The 18,741-nt window shown below is 43.5% G+C and overlaps 1 protein-coding gene across 2 annotated transcripts; it reads left to right on the forward strand.

The window, feature by feature from the left end:
* The first annotated feature begins 5,033 nt into the window (after window positions 1–5,033).
* Window positions 5,034–15,793, forward strand: LOC109475881 (homeobox even-skipped homolog protein 2-like). 2 transcript variants are annotated; one of them, XM_019776695.1, is made up of 4 exons: window positions 5,034–5,166; window positions 5,675–6,037; window positions 8,200–8,363; window positions 14,007–14,664. In XM_019776695.1, exons 2-4 carry the CDS (start codon window positions 5,731–5,733, stop codon window positions 14,523–14,525), a joined length of 990 nt encoding a protein of 329 aa, XP_019632254.1. In that variant the 5' UTR covers window positions 5,034–5,166; window positions 5,675–5,730; the 3' UTR covers window positions 14,526–14,664. The 2 variants fall into 2 exon arrangements, with proteins under 2 accessions (XP_019632254.1, XP_019632253.1); XM_019776694.1 differs by lacking the exon at window positions 5,034–5,166 and having other exon boundaries at window positions 5,537–6,037; window positions 14,007–15,793.
* The last annotated feature ends 2,948 nt before the right edge of the window (window positions 15,794–18,741 follow it).

Genomic DNA, 18,741 nt, shown 5'->3' on the forward strand with positions numbered 1-18,741 from the left:
GGCCCCTAACCCCAATCGCACTCCGCTAACCCCTCCACACTTCCATCTGAATGCTAATTTGCCCCGCTAAAGAAAGATTTGGCGGATATTTGGGGGCATAACCGGTCGACTGAGATATTACTGCACGCCCAAAATGGCCGAGAATCAATGTCGCCTACCTGCCATGGTTATTTCATTTTCATCATAACACATCACATTGATCGCCGCTAACATATATTGCTGTGGTATGGCGATTCACTTTGTCGCGTAACACGTATCCAATAACTACCAATGGAGTTTTATTACAAGTGTCCATCGTTGGCGTCTTTTTTTGAGGGAGGGGGGCATGAGGATTACGACACTTTTTGACTTGTCCTTCTACCATCTACCCACACCGACTTCTCTGAAAATATGTTGTCGCCCCGAATGCAATTATATCCCCCCTCGCGCAATGTCTGCGAAAAACAGCATATTAACCTTTGAAATGTCGAGTGAATTGGCTGTCCACGGGAATCGGGGTTCGGCCCATTTAAACCTCAATTGTCGCCGGCTGCTGAGATGAAACCCTTTACGACCGCTCCAGTCAACCCCGACATCATTTCGAATTGTTACATGGGAGGTTCAATGATGTTGAACGGGAAGGCGGGGCTTTGGGGGAAACAGGGCCGGTGCCATCAGCGGATCGTTCGGGCATCATTTCTCTCCCGCTGGCGGTGGTAATGTTCGGTACGGGCCGGTCTCCTCCCCCGGATCATTATTGACCGCCGTTCTATGTCGATGATGAGCTATAATCTACCTGGTCCAGCGGCGTTATAGGTGCCGCGCCCCTCCCCCTTCCGGACACCCTTCCCGTGCAACCAGCCGGTCCGACTACTTCCACCGTGTCTGCCCTCATAAAACTCACCTAATCGCCTGCTTTTCTTCTAATCTCTGCCCTTTAGCTTTACCGCTAATGTCTTTGTGCCTCGTTAAGCAAATTGTCTTTGTGTCTCATCAATTTGCCGCCCTTCGCAACAAGTCGCTCCGCAGTTTTCTTCTTCTTGTTGTTGTCTTGGTCATCCGGGATATTTCGGCAGAAATGTGGTTACCATAGCAACGGATGTACTTCGTCCACCAATCAGAAATATGTTTAGTCTCCCTTTCTTTGGTGAATTTCGAGTCGAATTTTTTCTCTACACTTAGTTTATGATGACTATTATGAGCGAGCGGTTTCTTTGATACAAGCACTCCATCTAGACCCGTTCTTGCTCCAGCGGAAAATTGTAAGGATTTGTAACTCATACGTCCAATTTTCCGCCTGTAAATTGAGCTTTTCCGATTCATTTATCTGCCGTGAGTTCAAGGCAGGAGTCGGCAAGCATTTGGCACATGCACATGGAAACGGGCTGTTTCTATTCGTCTTGAACAAAAAATTACTATTGCTTCTAAGAGTATCCTTTTTGATAATCACCATTCTATTCTTTATGATCCTTTCTTTTCTTTCATAATTTAGTCATTTTTCTCCTTCCATTTATAATCAGTGGCATTGTCCGCGTGTTTGTGTTTGTGTGTGTGTGTGTGTGCGCGCGCGCGTGTGTGTGTGTGCACGTGTGTCAAAGTGCATGTGTGTGCACGTGTGCGTGTGTACAAAACAAACACTTGCGTTACCAGAAAAATGTACAGTACATGTAACATCCGTGTACATAATATCACCAGGGTCCATAATATCGCCACCTTGAGAAATAGTGTGCTTTAAGATATTTTTACTGCAACATACTTCTGGTATGCACTCCTTCACACATTAAATGAACATATCTAGGGTATGTTGCAGTTAAAATATCTTTAAGCACACTGTTTCTCAAGGTGGCGATATTATGGACCCTGGTGATATTATGGACACAGATGTTACCAACAAAAGTACCCAAGGTCACTTTAAAACAAACAAAAACAAATCGTTAAACTTTTATCGTTTCCATGTATTGAGTGGTATAGCGTTTCTGTTGCAGACGTGACATTCAAGAAAATACAATGTAACGAAATTGTAGTACATTGCACAATTTGAAGTTCTTTTCCTCAGAATACTAGCTTTCGGTGATGTTTGCTTGTATATATCTTGTTTATAAAAAACACAAGCATGTGTCAAGTCTATCCTGTCTTTAACAATACTGTATTGTTACTTCTATTCTTGGGTAGCACACAAAATTAGCAAAATCGTTTGAAAACGTGTATTTGTGTCAAGACTTGATATAGAGCAACAAATGGTCGTCTGCAAAAACGCCTCAGTGACATCTTGTTTTGAAAAAAAAAAACATTATGTCAGGTCCTTCCTGTCTTTAACAATACTGCTATTCTTGAGGAACACACAAAATTAACAAAATCGTTTGAAAACGTGTATTTTGGTCCAAACTGGATATAGAGCGACAAACTATCGTCTGCAAAAACACCTCAGCGACATGACGTTCCCGCCAAATTTTCTCCGGCTGATATAGGCGTGTATTTTTTTGTTCAGACTGGATACTTTATATAGCTATATAGCGACAACTATCGTCTGTAAAACGCCTGACTGACATCTTGTTTTCAAAAAAATATGTCAGGTCCTTTCTGTCTTTAACAAGATTTCTATTCTTGGTTATCACACAAAATTAACAAAATCGTTTGAAAACGTGTGTTTTGTCCAGACTGGATATACAGCGACAAACTATCGTCTGCAAAAACGCCTCAGCGACATGTGACGTTCCCGCCAAATTTTCTCCGGCTGATATAGGCGTGTTATTGACGATTTGACGCGGCAGCTGGGCCGTACCTGCCCCAATCTCCAGTGTACTAATGTACGGAATGTATTAATGCGAGTCTTGATAAGGCACGAGTGGCCATGATGTGCGCACGGCCATTATGTAGTGATCACAGCAATTTTCCACGCACAGACGGCACAACTGCTTGTTACCGCGGACCCAACTATTCACAAGGGATGACGCTGACGTTACAAGTGAAAAATTACCAATAGAAAACTATAGTGGAGTACCTTTCCTATTATTGGTTGGTTTTAGCTTGTGGAGTTGAGGACGTCTAATATCATGAACATATATGTTAAGAATATATGCTAGATGGAGAGTAAAAAATTTCACCTGGTAAGACACCCCTACTGGGCGAAATGAGATGTCCCAAACCAGGTTATGGTGGATTACCAGGATTATTGGAAACTTTTAGCCTTGTTTTCAGTTCAGACGACTTTTTTCCACAGGACATAGAGGTGAAATGGCGTTCATTACTCTCATAAACTGTAGAAGTGGAAATACTTACGTCCCGTTTTAGGGGGGGCAGAATGTTCTAGCTATAGGTGCAAGTGGAGAGAATGGAGGAAGGCTATTAAAATTCATGATGACACAAAGTGGAACAAGCTAAGCAAGCGGCGGCAAATTGCTTCATTATGTTTCCCTGCAACCCAAAGGTCTGAATCAAATAACAGACATTAATTTTCTTCTGTCAGGGGCGCGGTGTTTCTTCGATCGGCGGGCCGGGGTCCAGTGCTCCCGCCACCCCCTCCCCCTCTCTCAGCGCCTGACATTTACCGTGATGACGTCTCCTGTCTGCGGCGGCTCGCGCCTGATCCTCCGAGGGAAGTTTGCCGGTGACCCGGTCCGTTCCGGAGGGAGGCGCGGGACGTGGCCCATTTTTCATAGATAATTACTTGTTAGTGAAGGTTCAAGCTCCAGAAGTCGCTAACACGCCGCTTGACATATAGCCCGTCTCCGGGGAGAGCGGCTCGATAGGAAAGAGTCCTCGGGGGGACCTGCCTCCTCGCCCCGAGGATTATTCTTCATCTTCCCGTGGGCTGAACACCCCACAAGAAGCCCTAACAAGAGCGCTTAACATTTGAACCTGCTTGTTTGATTGCTCCAACCGAGGGTAATACTTGTCGAGTTACATGTGCTCCTAGAGGGATGATGACTGATTGAGATGGATAGAGCGCGCGGATGGGTATATATTCATATGTTAATACCTACGTTATGCATTGTAATCGGTAGGCCACGGTATATACATCAAATCCCAACGAGGCAGCTACTGTACTGATCATAAATACAGCCAAGTTTTTACTCACCGTGCCTTATTTTACCTCCAATAATCACATAAATACTGATATTTATATGCTAATCTTTGGGATTGGGCCTGGTCAACGATCACTTGGCCTGGGCAGCCCAGCTTTTCAATCTATTCTATTAACCCACGGCGGAATATTATCCCACGAAATGGGGAGTGACATAAATCAAACTAAAAAGGGCCACTTTATGGAGAACACTATTGTAGACCATTTTCCTGCATGCGCCACAATCTATGTGTATGATCTTGCTCTTTTATTCCGCCTTTGGTTGGAACTAATGATCATTACCGGTGTACATGACGGATTACGAGATATCGGTGACAGGTGGATTTGTTTGGGATCAGTCAGAGAAAACTGACGATGATCCGACAAGGTATGGGACTAGATCTTGCTATACATCGTAAGATTACCCCTTCTGATGTCTGGGACAATCTTATTATTTTATACAAACATTTGTGAGAGAACTAGAACTGAGAAAGGGGAAAGAATTGTCGGCGAAACAAAGCGGCATGTCTACCGGGTGGGACTGGAAAAGTCGGCGGGGAGACCGTCTGATTTCCCCGCAGCAGCCCGGGCCATTAACCGAGTCGGGCTCTTCAACTGGAATTGAAATTTATCTGGTTGAAACTGAACAGTTCTACCGACAGACACTGTCTGAAATTAGCGCGCCGAAAAAGAGCGGTGGGGGGGGGGGTACTTCATTGGAACAGGAAATTCACTGGGTCCATTATACCGACATAAGTACAATCCTAATTAAATTATGGCGGGCCCGATATCGTGCTTGTGATCGCGCGATAATTTTCGTTTTATGAGGGCCTACATTGTCAGTAGTTAGCATGCATATAGATTGCGTATTACGTCCAATGATGGTGCATTATTGTTTTATTAATACACTGATGACTCTTGGCTATATATACTCACGATGTTCAGTGGTAGTAACATTTCTGCACTTGCTCTGGGATTATAAAGATAGGAGCTTGAAAGAAAGGGTGAGCTTGTGGGAAGAAGAGAGCGCTATTTCCGTTTTCCGGTGCATGAGGGTCAACGACTCTACACTTTGCGCGGACCATCTGACCAGACACATCGCCGAACCCATTTGAAAAATTTAGGTGAGACATTTACATTCAAAGAATCTTTTTTTACGTTAGAAATTTCCTTTGTACTCTACTTTTGCGATCTTTGCTTATGCGCCTTCTCCAAGTGTCAAATTGGGGCGTCATTTCTAATATCTTAGAAATCAGAGCAATTGGACACGTATAACCTGTCGGATTCAATTTCCAAAGACAGACTAAACCGTTGACCTCTAAACAAACTGAACAAAACACCCTGCCGAGATATGAAGAGTTATATGTAGTGTTGCGTAGCCCGTCTCAATGGATATGATTCGATTATGGCATAATTGGCGTCCGGCTCATATTAATCACAATGCCGTGTGTCAGTCCCCCCGGCCCAGCCCTCAAAGACCGCCCCGCCAATGATTTACTGCGTTCTCTCAGCACATTTCACACTTCCTCATATACCTGCATGCATATGCGCCCTGGCTTTATTTTGAACTGGCCGGAGTACTAATGGTCATAAAGTGCGGCGAGCATCAACCGAGTGCTTCTCTCCTCTCAGTCGGTGTACGATCGGAGTGGGGCGCGCTTGTGCCACCGAGGGTCTCCACCTACAACATGCCGAGCACCACCGAGGAGATGCCGCAAGTCGACGGGGACAGGACGCACCCTGCCCCGAAGGCAGACGGCCGCACCAGTCGGTTCACTCCCACGGAGTTCGAAGGCGGCGATAGACCGGCTTCGGGGGTCAGCCCGGCGCGGGACCCGCCGACCTCGGGCGTGCACCCCGACTTGCCGCGGACACCCTCGCCGGTCAACGGCGACCTTCCCGGGAAGGAGGGTCTGGAAGACAGAATGGCGGACTCTAAAGACCTCCTGGGCGATTCCTTGAGCGACAAGAACAGTCCCAAGAAACCTAGCTCCGGTAAGTAGCTCTCCTTCAACTTCTGAGTAATTAGAGGATTTCAAGTTTTTTTGGGGAGGGGAGGACTGGTGTTGAGGTTTCGCTGCACTTTTCTCGGGACCACCGCTACTTGAGGTAATGGATGGCTTTGTCCGCCGGCTTTGTGGGGAAATTAACCCCTTTATCTGTTCTTAGTGACATCCTTTCCGCCAGAACAAGCCGGGCCAACATCTGTATCGTCTGCCTACCACCATGAGCCAACAACTTCTTACGAGCCATCACGTCACTCCTTATTTTTTACGAAAGATGATTGTTTTCCTCTCTCTTTTACTACTAGGGAACATTTGTTAAGTTCCGTTCATTTCGTATAGGTTTAGGACGAAGTATAACAGCTCTACAACTTTCACTGGAATGAAAACACGTTATTTTCAAGACCACTGCTCCAAAAATTGAGAGAAATGTGTTGTTCAGATTGTCACGTACTTCACAGATTTCGTTTTGTAGCAGTAGGTTGTATACGAGTCACTTGTAACCAATAGAAATTTCGAATGTTGTCTCTGAATCAGAAACACACTTCAGTCCACTTCATGTAACAAAAGCGTGGCTTCCTCTTGACAACATGTCTGTTTGCCTACAAATTACACACTAAACAGAAGCCATACCAAACGACCATTAACTATTTGCCATGGAACGCACATTAGGGCGCTAATTCTACCACACACCACTGTAAACAATTTGCCTCGAATTCTACTTGTGTTGCTACCGCAAAACGCCTGCGTTTTAGGCTTGCTTCCGGTCGTCTGTTTCTTCTTTTAGCTAAATTGAGGGTCATGTTGTCTGTCTATAAGGCTAGCCTATACTTTTTCTGTCACCAAATTGTGATGGTTCAAAGTAGACGGCTATCTCTTGCTTTTGCTGTCTAGACTTTTCGCATGTGGATGGTGTTTTGACATTTTTGACGAGGATGAAATTAGGTTTGAGTTTTTTTTAATCCTCTTGCTTTGTTTCGTGGCTGCAATAAAAAGAAAATGGCCAGGCCGTTTTCAATATCTTTTCCATTAAACTGAAGAGTAAGCACACGCCTATGGTGGGTTGGCGTGTGGGTGCAGTCATCATTTGTCCGTTAACATGCAATCCTCTCAAATGATGAAGAATTGTTGTCATAACTTGTCCGAGCGAACGGATGCGAACTGTCGGCTCGAATCAGCCCCCGTGTCAGTGGAGTCATGGCGAGCAAATCCCCCAAGATTTCCCAGGCGCGCGAGCTTGCCTTTTTAACTGCTCAATTGAAATCAAAACTGCGAATTAGAGCGATACCGTTTGTTGTATTGTGTCGTACACAAAGCGTTATAAGCATAACAAAACCACTTGCAGACACCGTAGTTTAGGCCTGTGTCGGAAGCCTCTATTTACCTTTGTAGATCATCATTACAATATAAGTATTGCCTATCACATTACATTGTTGTTGTAAGCTGTATGTACGCTGCATGCATGACAGAGCTTTTCTATTGTTCCGCCGCCGCTCTTTTGATTGATATTAAAAGATTAAGCATGCAAATGGAGGACATGTCTTTCTTGGTGTCGGCACGCGATAGCCGGCTCCCCATTTACCGTGCAGTCGGCTCCACTCTTGTTCACACACTTGACGAATCAGACAACCGAGCCAAGAGAACACCAGCTCTGTTCAGTGTCTTAAAACCATAGTCTGCAAGTGGCTTTAAGTAGAGAAAACTCGTTAACTTTGACGGGTTTCAGACCGACAACTTTATCACCGACGTCTAACTGCACAGTAAAATTAATATCGTACAGAAAACACCACAAACGAGAACATGGCTTGAAGTAGCCTGGTATCCAGCCTTGTTAGCTTTAGTCCGCTACCCAAGATCCGCTCCCGCGGGGAGCGGATCTTGGGTAGCGGACTAAAGCTAACAAGGCTGGATACCAGGCTAGGCTTGAAGACAAAAGATGTACCCAGTGCGAATCCATTTACTGAAAACAATTGGTGCCCAATATACACCCCTAGCGCATTACACTAGATGATAGCTAATAAAATTGAGCATCAAGGTTCTAATAATGGCACCGGAGTGGTTTTGTCAGGAAGGTTAGTGAAAATATCGATCATAGATCAGTGAGGATAATAAGTTTTTATTCCTGCTCTTTTGTTCTCCGGGTTTTTTTATCAGAAAATTCGGACGGAGACGGTGGAAACGTCCGGCGGTACAGGACGGCGTTCACCCGTGAACAGCTCGCGCGGCTGGAGAAGGAGTTCTATCGGGAAAACTACGTCTCTCGCCCGAGGAGATGTGAGCTGGCCGCCCAGCTCAACCTACCGGAGACAACGATCAAGGTAAGACAACGTCAACAACAACAGCACTAGTGTACAAATAAACAACGATACAACAACACGTGGGAGGGGCACACGAGCTAGCACACACCCTGGAGCTAGAGTAAACCCAGCCACGAATTTGAATACAAGAATCACAAAGGAAACCTACACATGTTCATCACAAGATTCGGTGATATGACAGACTAGTTGCGTAGGATTACCTCCGAAAATAATCACTGAAGAGTACTAGGTGGCTATTGTATATCAAACTGTCTGAAAATTTCGACTTCTCTTTTGAATCAACTTATCAAGAAAAATCATATTCCTGATACTGTTTATAATATGAGAGTTGGCAGTTCTTCCAAAGAACATTATATTGTACCTAGTATATAATTTACTTGTTCTTTCCTACTGAAGTTTTTAGGGCATGGTTGAGTGTTGAGGCAAATAAATTCGTCCAAAATACCCATCGTCTGAGTCACAGGAACCACATTCTGGCTTGACGGCAACACAAATTACCGTATTTCCTTTTACTCGTTTCTTAGAAAGGACTGTTTCCTATGGTTCACATTCAGAAAGGGATGCCAAATAATGGACGTAAACTTGCAACTATTTGAACTTTGTGAAACCTACGTGTTGTTGTAGTCGTTTTTTTATTTGATTTTTAGATTCTATTTTAACTGTTCGGAGAATTATTATAAATATAGATAAATAGTTATGTCATGATAATAATTTTGTAAGGCAGACTTGTAGTCTATACCGTGCCAGACCATTTGGAATGTACAATACTGTTGTCGTCTGTTGTCTGACAGAAAAAGCTTCTGACAAGGGGCGGTAGAGTCCATTATCACTGGGGGGAGGGCTAATGAGAGCGGGGCCACCGGACGGCTCCTTCGCCACAGGCCCCCCATAAAAGTCGGCTGTCCTCCTCTGTTGACTCAACTAAACGATCTTCTAACACAAGCCATGTGACCAGGCTTCACACAACATTTCCTCTGGGATTCCCGCCAAAGAAATGGCGGGGTAGACGGAGGGGGGGCAGGCGCCTTTCTGATAAGAGCCCCCGCTGAGAACCCTCCTCAGAAACCCGTCGGAATCGCTTCTTAATAAGACATCTTTGATCACAAAAGTCACCAGTCTTGTCGAGTTTCTTGTGCGGCCATGACAGTCCCGGAAAAAGAGCCTGGCAGTCCCTGTTTGAGGTCAGCGGCGGTATGCACTTTGTGTCTGACCATAATGGTGGATTTCCGGTTCCTAATTGCACCCATGCTGAAAACAGCTTACTCACAAAAAGTGACGTTCAACACAACACAGCCACCTGCCCCAATACGAGCTAAACTGTTGCCAAACACGCTGCTATGTTCAGTGTAACGATCCTCCAAATTCTTGGAAGAGGGGTTGAAGAATGTCGTAGAGATCTCCAAATTTGTGGCCTTCAAGACTCGTATAAAAATGTCTTCGAGTGAGAAGTCCAGCTTCTTCCTTCCTTTCATAGATTAAAGACCTTTCACGCAGGAAATGTAGATAACAAGGAGATTGACAGAACAGGAAGACCTAATAATGATGTCAACTAAGTCATACTACTTCCAAATGTAGAGAGTCTCTTGAATTTCTTCCTGGGGAGTCTCGTATTAAAACACGAAATGTAGCTTCATTTATGCACAGTTATACTATAGACACAAACACGGTTGCTTGTCTGGAGTTCGAGATTAGGACTTCTTTTGCTTTTTATTGGGTGAAAATTATACTGTCTGCTATTGCGACCGTTTCAAGCTTTGAAGACAAACGTGTTTTCTTCTTTTGTTTCTTTCTGTGCTTTTCTTCAAGCCCAGTTCATACGTATGGTTTTATTTTCCGTAGTGTTGTGCCGTGAGAATAGCTACGAGAGTAGGTCTATTTAGAGTTATTTTTTCTAGCAAAGGTTTTCCGTATTTACTTGACACACAGCCAAGCCCAACACTTTTCAGAAAGTCAAAACTTTTCTCAAGTCCACCTCAAGGCGGGAGTTAAAAGTGGTCCCACGTTCAAAGTCCTGTCTTGTCGTTATTAAACATGCTTGATTTCTCGCCAGACTACATCTTGTAAGAGAGTTAGTTGGCATATTTACGGCTGTGCTCGCTGCTATCGGGAGCTTAGCGGCCCAAGCCCGCAGGGTCCCGACGCCTCTGCTTTTTACCCAACGTTTCAAGCAAGCTTGATTAAGTGGACCTTCTCTTCCCATTGCCAAACTTAGCATTAAGCGCCGGCCCATCTCCTTCATCTATCATTCCTCTCATCATTTACATCATTCCTTCTCTTAAAAATTACACTAATGGAGCCCATATCGCCACATTATCACCCTATCTCTGGCGGGGCTTTACTTTCGGCGAGGTGCAGGCATCTTTCCCCTCATTTTTCTCTCCACTTAGAAGCGGTTTGATGTATGGGGTCATTTGCGCTGGCTCCGCGATTCCCAGTCGGAACGACTGCCCAAAGCGGCAACTTCTGCCGTAATCTCCACTCCAAAGGGCTCGGCTGGACCACCGTTCCAAGCCGGGCCGGAGAGGAATTCATTAAGAGCTACTCTGTCAGAATTAGTAGCCGGTTTCTCTCAGAATCCGGCCCGGCTTGCTTAGCTCCTCCAAGTTCAAGTGGAAATCCATCCATCTATCCTCCAACTTGTCGGGCGGAAGTGCTCGCATGATTCGGTCATAACGAGCAAACCCGCCATCTGCCCCGGCAAAAATGAGCCGTTATGATCTCACGTAATGTAGCACATTCTTCCTCCCAAATTGGTTCACGTATGACTATAGTAATAAGTCCTGCTATCAATACTTTTTCCCCGGCAGTCGCATGGATCTTACACTGCGTGGTTTCCATCTTGCGGGCAATTTTTCAAATAAATCTGTTTTTCTCTCGGCGTTGGAGGGAGATTCATCTTGTGTTAGCTAGCGTTATACGTCGTGCCGTAATATTCCACAGGAATGGACGCCGCCACTGCTAGATACCTAAATATAAGACTGTCCTTTCGAAACTAAATGATCGTGGATGTGGCACAATGCCGCTAACTAGTTCAAGAAGAATACGGATCAAGGACTTGGCTGTGTTGAACTTGGATAAAGCTCTAGACGACACTTGTCAAATTTTCGTTCGAGCCCTCCAAACGCCGTAGACCGTTCTTGAAACGCACGGCACACACCTGTCCCCATCCCCGCTTTATCCCATGCCCCTCTGTCCCCACATCTAAACTACAAACTCCCGCCTTTTTCCAACGATCAAGTCCACACATAACCCACCACTTGACTCCCTGACCCCCACTCCTTTTACGTTTGACTACTCTACGACTTTTTTCCCTCCCCCCTTTTGGCTTTTCCTTTCGAGATTGGCATCGCTTGTCTCTGATGATATTTTCAATTACTCCCCACACCGTCGCCATTTGTTTCAATGTTATATTAGCCGCCGCTAAGATGATATCATTGCTCGGGCCCACCTATCGCACAACAGGGCTACTTACATGTCTGCCTCGCGCTTTTTGGAGGATAAAATCACTTGTATCTCGGTCCCCGTATCTATGATTGTAGAATAGCCCGACGCCATCTTTGCAAAGCGTCATTTTTCTTCCTGGGAGTGCCCCTAAAAGCGAAGATCCAGCATTGCGATATCCTCTCCGATCTATACCCTCTGACCTTAGCCAATTTTTCACCGAGATAGCGAAATAAATTTTTATGGCTGTTTCTATCAATAATTCTAATTTTTTTCATTGCCTGTAACGTAGTACGCCTTGTTGAAAAATAACCGCACCCAATATTATAGCATTGCATGATCACTTTGAAAAATCTTTTTAAGGTGGAAAAAAATGCTGTGTCATATCCATATTCTATGTCCACACCTCGAGTATGATAATAATAATGTCTACCATCTATTGTTGGAACAGTACATGTGTTATACATTTGTAAGAAGGCATTGACAAGCATTGGCCCGTTTACGAGGAAATGTATCCATCCATAAAAGAAAACTCAATTTCTAAATTAGGTAGATTGTTTGTATATATCGTATTTTTAACGAGCCACGTATAAGTAGAAGGTAGATATCACTTTTTTTGTATTGTACTGTATACTTGGGTCGTATTGAGTATTGAAAGTAGCCTCTGTAGCAGGCTTATAGAACTGGGTGCTTGGTGGTCTTCGGCTGTTTTCTGATTAGCCCAGTTCTAAAAAAACGGGGGTAATTCATCCAGGCCGGCTATGTTGTCTATATGGAATCATAAAATAGCACAGATGCCAAAGACCCCCCAAACCCCCAGTTTTTGGCATGCTATGGAGGCTAACGTCAAATTAAGAAGCAAAAAGCGTAAGTGTAGTTATAACTGAATGTCAATCATGCGGGTGACTTGTACGCTTGTATCTCATGTTTACATGTTAGTGTAACGCAGCAGGTGTTAATGCTTTGTTGCGTGCGCTTACACCTGCGCGCTTGTTTTTACTATCGTCGCTTCACCTTATTCACACACATAGTTGAAATTCTGCGATCTCGCCGTTTTTTAAACCTATCTTTGTTGTTTTTTTTAAATAAAAGAACAACCATATAAAGGCATCGCAAATTATAACGGAAACATTGTACAACCAAAAAAAATGTAAAAGCAGCGCAGGCGGAAAAATTGTTACAAGGGATAGATAGGCCATGTTAGCCTGGGTATGTTGGGGCTCCCATACTTCCCCCATACAAATAGGATGGCACCCAGTCTAAGGCCATGTAACAGACTAACAGTAGACGTGGACGATGTTATGGGTATTACCATTGCAGATGTGCCCTCGGATATTTCCCGGTCAAAACGGAGTCGTAAAGAGCCCGTTGGGCTGGAACTCGTTTGCGAATACTCTCCAAGCAGAGGTCCAGGCTTCGGCTTATTTGTGACGTGTTCCACGCGTTTTTCTCAGGCTTTCTATATCTTGTACTGGTATCATTTTTACACCAGCGAACCTTCGGTTTCATGTTGGATATTGCCCTGCCAATTTTGATACTCTTTTTAAAAAAGTATTTTTATACTGTGTTTGGTAAGAGCATATACTGTATTCTTATCAATTCCTTGGCCATAGGCCCATATCCAGTGATACAAAGATTAAACTGTTCGGATCGGCTCAGCATTGCAGCACCTCATTCCCACCCGCCCTCTCGGCCCATCCCTATACTATTTCCTAACTACATTTTTTGGGGGGTTTGTATTTGTAATTTGATACTATCTTGCTAAGTTGATACTAACGCAGCCACCGAAAGAGTTGCTTGGAGATAAGTTTGCGAATGAAACAGTGTGGCGCGTACTTCGTTTGTGGGACTAAACGTGGTGTTTGGGCTAGGTTTTTTTTCACCTATGATTGTCACCCCTAAACGTCTTATAACAATATATTAAAGATACACAAAATTAGGAGAGTTTCGCCTAATATTAGACTGATATTTTTCGTAATTTTGCAACAATAGCGTTAATCTACTCCTTATTGTTGTTGCCAATTTTGAGTACCGTTATAAGGATTTTCACATTACGCTGTTCTTTCTTACACATACCCTTCTGAAGAGATATGTAGTATGTATTTGTTAAATGATAATGATGGAAGGAGTACTCAATGTTCGTACTAACGTTACAAAGTGTGGTGTATCTTTCTCACCAATGATGTTGCTGTTTACTTCCAGGTGTGGTTTCAGAACCGCCGGATGAAGGATAAGCGGCAGAGATTGGCTCTCACCTGGCCGCATCCAGCCGACCCCAACTTCTGTGCGTACATGATGGGTCACGCAGGCGCGCTGGGGTACCCCTACCCCGGCACCATGTTACCGCACTACTACCCCAACATGTCTGCCTTCGCCCCTGGGGCAACCCCTTACCCCTCCCCCCTCAGAGCGCCAGACGCGTTCCGCTCCCTCACACATCCGTACTTCAGGGTACCAAGCACCGCCCGGGACTTATTGTACGGTACCCCACCCAGACCCCCCGCGCTGTACGGAACCCCTTCCTCCTCCTGCAACTGCCAGTACGGATGCTACGGCACGCAATGCACGCCGGGAGCTGGCAGGACCCCGGATTTTCTCACCCCGTGTCCCACAAGAGTCAGTACCAGCGAGTCGCCCATCTTCTCTCCCTTCTCACACTTCTCCAAACCCGAACCCGCGGCAGCCAGCACAGAGGTAGTAGCGCCGACGCTCACCAGATAACTTCGGTACTCGCACAAACGGTAATTCTTCCCCGCTTGGGGCAACTTGTCATTTCGAATGTAATTTTACGGACTTCAAAGAAGGGGAAACAGTGCATTGGGACAGCTGGTATAATGGTAATAATAACCTGCCACGCCACATGACACTGCCCAAATCTCTGCAAAATTACTGTGTTCACACAAACGACTTTTCCTACCTAACAGTCTTATTATTAGGTATTTATGGATGTCATAAGAAGAAATAGAGTAGTTGGTAGCGGCTGTTAAACTGCACTTAGAGGCTTTCAGATACAATGCTGTCTATTGTACAATCACACGATTATAAACGCAAATACTTTTCTACTTACTTGGAAAAAATTATCAAGCAGAGTTCTGTAGTACCATGGAGGTACAATTTGAACTCCATGGTAGTACTATCGGTATGAGAAGGCATGAATTGTTTGTTGTAATACAGATACGTATGTGTAGTAAATATATATATAGATACGCAAGGATATTTGAATAGACTTCTGTACAAATTTGTATACTCTTGCACTGGATATACGGAGATATTAGTGTTAATTATGCTATTTTATTTTGCACGAGGTCTCAAAATAATGTATCTTAGTATCTTTTACGTATTGTGTATTGTATATTTGGCCACCTATTCCTTGATATGGTCAGATTAAAGATAGGGTATCATGCGGATACAATCTAGTTGTGTAAAATGTATATATTAGTACATTTTTGGAGGCCCTGATTCCATCTATTCATTTGTGGATAATTTGTACACGCCATTCGTCGCGTAATTGTATGACACGGTTGGCTAAACCCGCCAAAACTACGCAGACTGGGACATGTCATTGTAGCACAACTTATCGTGCTTGAAAAGTGGAAAGCCTTTTGCCCAAGGCACCGTCTATTACAACGGTTATTGTTCCAACACGTATCCATATCACCGTCCAGTCGCACACAAATGTTAACGTTGTGCATCAGTACATGAAACCTCTACTCAAATTCCACCCAATTTCTTTAGTAATCGTCGGTCGCCTTGTTGTTTTTTTCGCCACAATTGTACCACCGGTCGAATGATTGCACCACTTACGTAGATAATCCAATAAAAACTTTAACTAGGGGAACTACTAGCAGCTAGTTTTCTTTGTCAACTTGTTGTTCATATGCAGTACTATTCCACAACGATTATGTATTTATTTATTTATTCTGAGCGAAGAGATGTTACGTGTTTGTTTCCGCTTGGTTTCCACATGTTGATATAAAATATTTGTGAAGGACGGACGTTTTGCTGGTTGTCATTGAGCCACGCTTTTTTGTTGTTTCTTGTCGAGTGCTCACGGTGTAATGTAGGCTAATGATGTATTTAGTGAGTAGGGGGTCGCTCGATCAAAGGGCCGTGCCGACAACACCAACAGACGAGCTATTGATGGTTTGGACGGCGTCTTCATTCTCTGCATTAGTAGCTAATAAATACTGAAAGGACGTAGCTCTGGGCGAAACTGCGAGGCGGGCGCCCCCGAGAAAAGGTACCATACGGCGAGGAAGGACATAATCAAAGGCTTGGATGGTCGCAATTACGACTAGATGCCACTAGTGGCTAATTAACATTTACTGGGACTCCTAGGGAGCGAACACGTTACCAACAGACGGCCGTATGGCACGCTGTGTCTCTTCTGACCGACAGATTTTCTCATTCTAATGACGCCTGTGTACGTGTGTGGTTGTGAAAGGGTATAGCCTGCACCAGGCCTTCCTAATGGGTTATGGAGAGTAGAATTCGGCCAAAACAATGAGTTTGACGGAGCCTAATCCTTTGGTGGCTGAAAAGACCGTAGTATCAACTTGGCCAGGCAATATCCATTTGCCACCCGAAGAAAAAATACTAGTACAAAAAGGATAGCCCTATAAAAACTCAACAATAATAAGTCGAAGCCTAAACCCTTTCTTCAACTCAAGAGTAGAGGGAATTGAGGTAAAATTTTTCATTTGCGGAAAAATGAACTCTATGGAAGCGCACCCCCCCCCCCAATATCCTCCATTAAAATAGTGTAGTTAGTCTTGTAAAAAGGCTATGTGAGGGATAACCTATCAAAATATATTCACGTTAGCCTAAACGTTAGCCTCTACAAGACTACTAATGCCAATAAAAATAGCACCAAGAATTGGCCAAATGGAGATTATAGTATAACACATTGTTTACCAATGTATACTTATTTCTCTGACTATCCTATCATTCTCACCTGTTTAAAGTATTACTAAAATTTTTAGCATGCTAGACATGCAATGCCTCAACTGACAACTCCATTCTACTATCAACTGCAAGGGAAACACACACAGACAGTTTTTATATGGAATATATAAAGAATAGTTATAATGAAGAACTTTATTGCACGACAATTGTACACGGTACAACGTATGGCAACAACAACTAGTAAACATAGTACAAAAACAAAGGGCATAGAATGAAAATCAACATCATAGTTACTGAACATACTAGTATATACCAGGGGTAAAATTAATTAGTCAAGTGGAATATAGGAGTTGACATTTTGAAACGCATTACTGCTAACTCATAAAGCAGCATCGGACATTGGTATTTATGTGTAGTCTGTCTGGCCTCCATAGCATGCCAAAAACTGGGGGATTTGGCGGTCTTCATGGTCTTTGGGAGCTTTTATGATGATGTACTATTTTCTGATTGCATGTAGACAACATAGTCGGCCTGGTTGATAGTTTTTTCGAATCAGAAAACAGCCGAAGACCACCAAACCCACAGTTCTATAAGCCTGCTACGGAGGCTATAGTCTGCCCGTGTCTGGCTAAGGCGTATTCTGTAGACATCCCAGAAAGTCATTACACAATTAGACTTATTCCATGGGAACTGACCCTCGTTCTGTCAGTAATGAGTTGGATGGGTAATACGGACCGTGCAAATGTCTGGGATGATGCCCGTCGTCCCCAGGGTACCGTGGGCTGATGATGGTGTTAATCACCCTGGGATGGAGTCAGATCCCTTCGCACGTAGAAGTTCCTTCATAGCAACACCTGAATCATTCCTTAAGTATGATTCATAAAGCCAAAAATAGGATATTATGATATTGAAGCAGGCCGTATTTGGGTAGAGACAGGGCTAGAGAAATGTATCTTACTAGCATGAAAACTGAAAATGTAGTAGCAACCTACATGTTTTAAGATACCGTTTGTGTGATTTTAGAATATGTATATTGTTTAAGATTATCACTGATCCGTTGCACTGTCTAATGTTCAACTGTTAATTTAAAAATTTAAAAAAAGGTACACTACACAATTCTGCCTATGGCTACGATGTACTTTTCATATCCGATGAAAATGATCAAATACTATTAAACTATTAATTCATGCTGATAGTCTATTAAAATCAACCAAATCTATGAATGAATTTTATCAGTGGCAATGCGTATGGCCTGGTTACAAACGTTATACATAATTATAGGGAAATACATTTTTTTTAATCCTAGAGAATGCATTCAGATCCGTTAGAGAATACATGTGTTATATATTGAAGAGGCTGCTAGAATGATTAAAGAAGTATTGCCATTGACATATATTCTGTACGTAGTCTGCCGCATACTGCCATACATATATTCTGTAAGTAGGATGACTTTGCCCATACATTTTGCCCATATATTTAGTTTTGTTCGATCTTAGTTGTAGTAGACCATACGGAAGTCCCTGTACTTTAGTTAAAGGTGCCCAATGCACATATTTTCAAAGTCAATATTCTAGTCACTGATTTAATAGTAAGTTGAAACTACGCTATCTATGTATATCGACATATTCTCGGAAGGAAAAAATACCGAAATTCTGACGAGAACGGTTACTGGTTGGATCCTAAGCTGATTTTTGGGTACCACCCTGAAAATAAAGGACTCATTTTGGGGCTTGTTTCTGTGCTGATTTGAACATTCAAAATATGAAATACTGATGCAAATGTATTAATGTGGGGCGGTATGTATAGTTTCTGGTTATGTAATGTAGTACTACTGAGCGAAATCAACCCTATCCCATACCATATGTGAGGCATATTGCATTGTCACGGACAGAAAAAGGTTCTAGTTATTTCTTGGTGGTGCCAAAAAATAAACAGACTCCTCAAGTAGCTTGTTTGGGGACCATTTTAAACGCTTCAAGTATGAAATGATGACGAAAATTTTATACAAAATGGCAGCAAATGTCAATATCAG

Source organism: Branchiostoma belcheri, unplaced genomic scaffold (genome assembly GCF_001625305.1).
Source record: "Branchiostoma belcheri isolate BF01 breed outbred unplaced genomic scaffold, Haploidv18h27 scaffold35, whole genome shotgun sequence".
Taxonomy (NCBI): Eukaryota; Metazoa; Chordata; class Leptocardii; order Amphioxiformes; family Branchiostomatidae; genus Branchiostoma; species Branchiostoma belcheri.

Bases quoted from the DNA above. Each gene is read 5' to 3' on its own strand.
- LOC109475881 (XM_019776694.1), top strand. From the start codon at position 5,626: ATGGTCATAAAGTGCGGCGAGCATCAACCGAGTGCTTCTCTCCTCTCA. The intron at 6,038-8,199 runs GTAAGTAGCTCT...TTTTTTTATCAG, and splicing joins TCCCAAGAAACCTAGCTCCG to AAAATTCGGACGGAGACGGT. The intron at 8,364-14,006 runs GTAAGACAACGT...GTTTACTTCCAG, and splicing joins TACCGGAGACAACGATCAAG to GTGTGGTTTCAGAACCGCCG.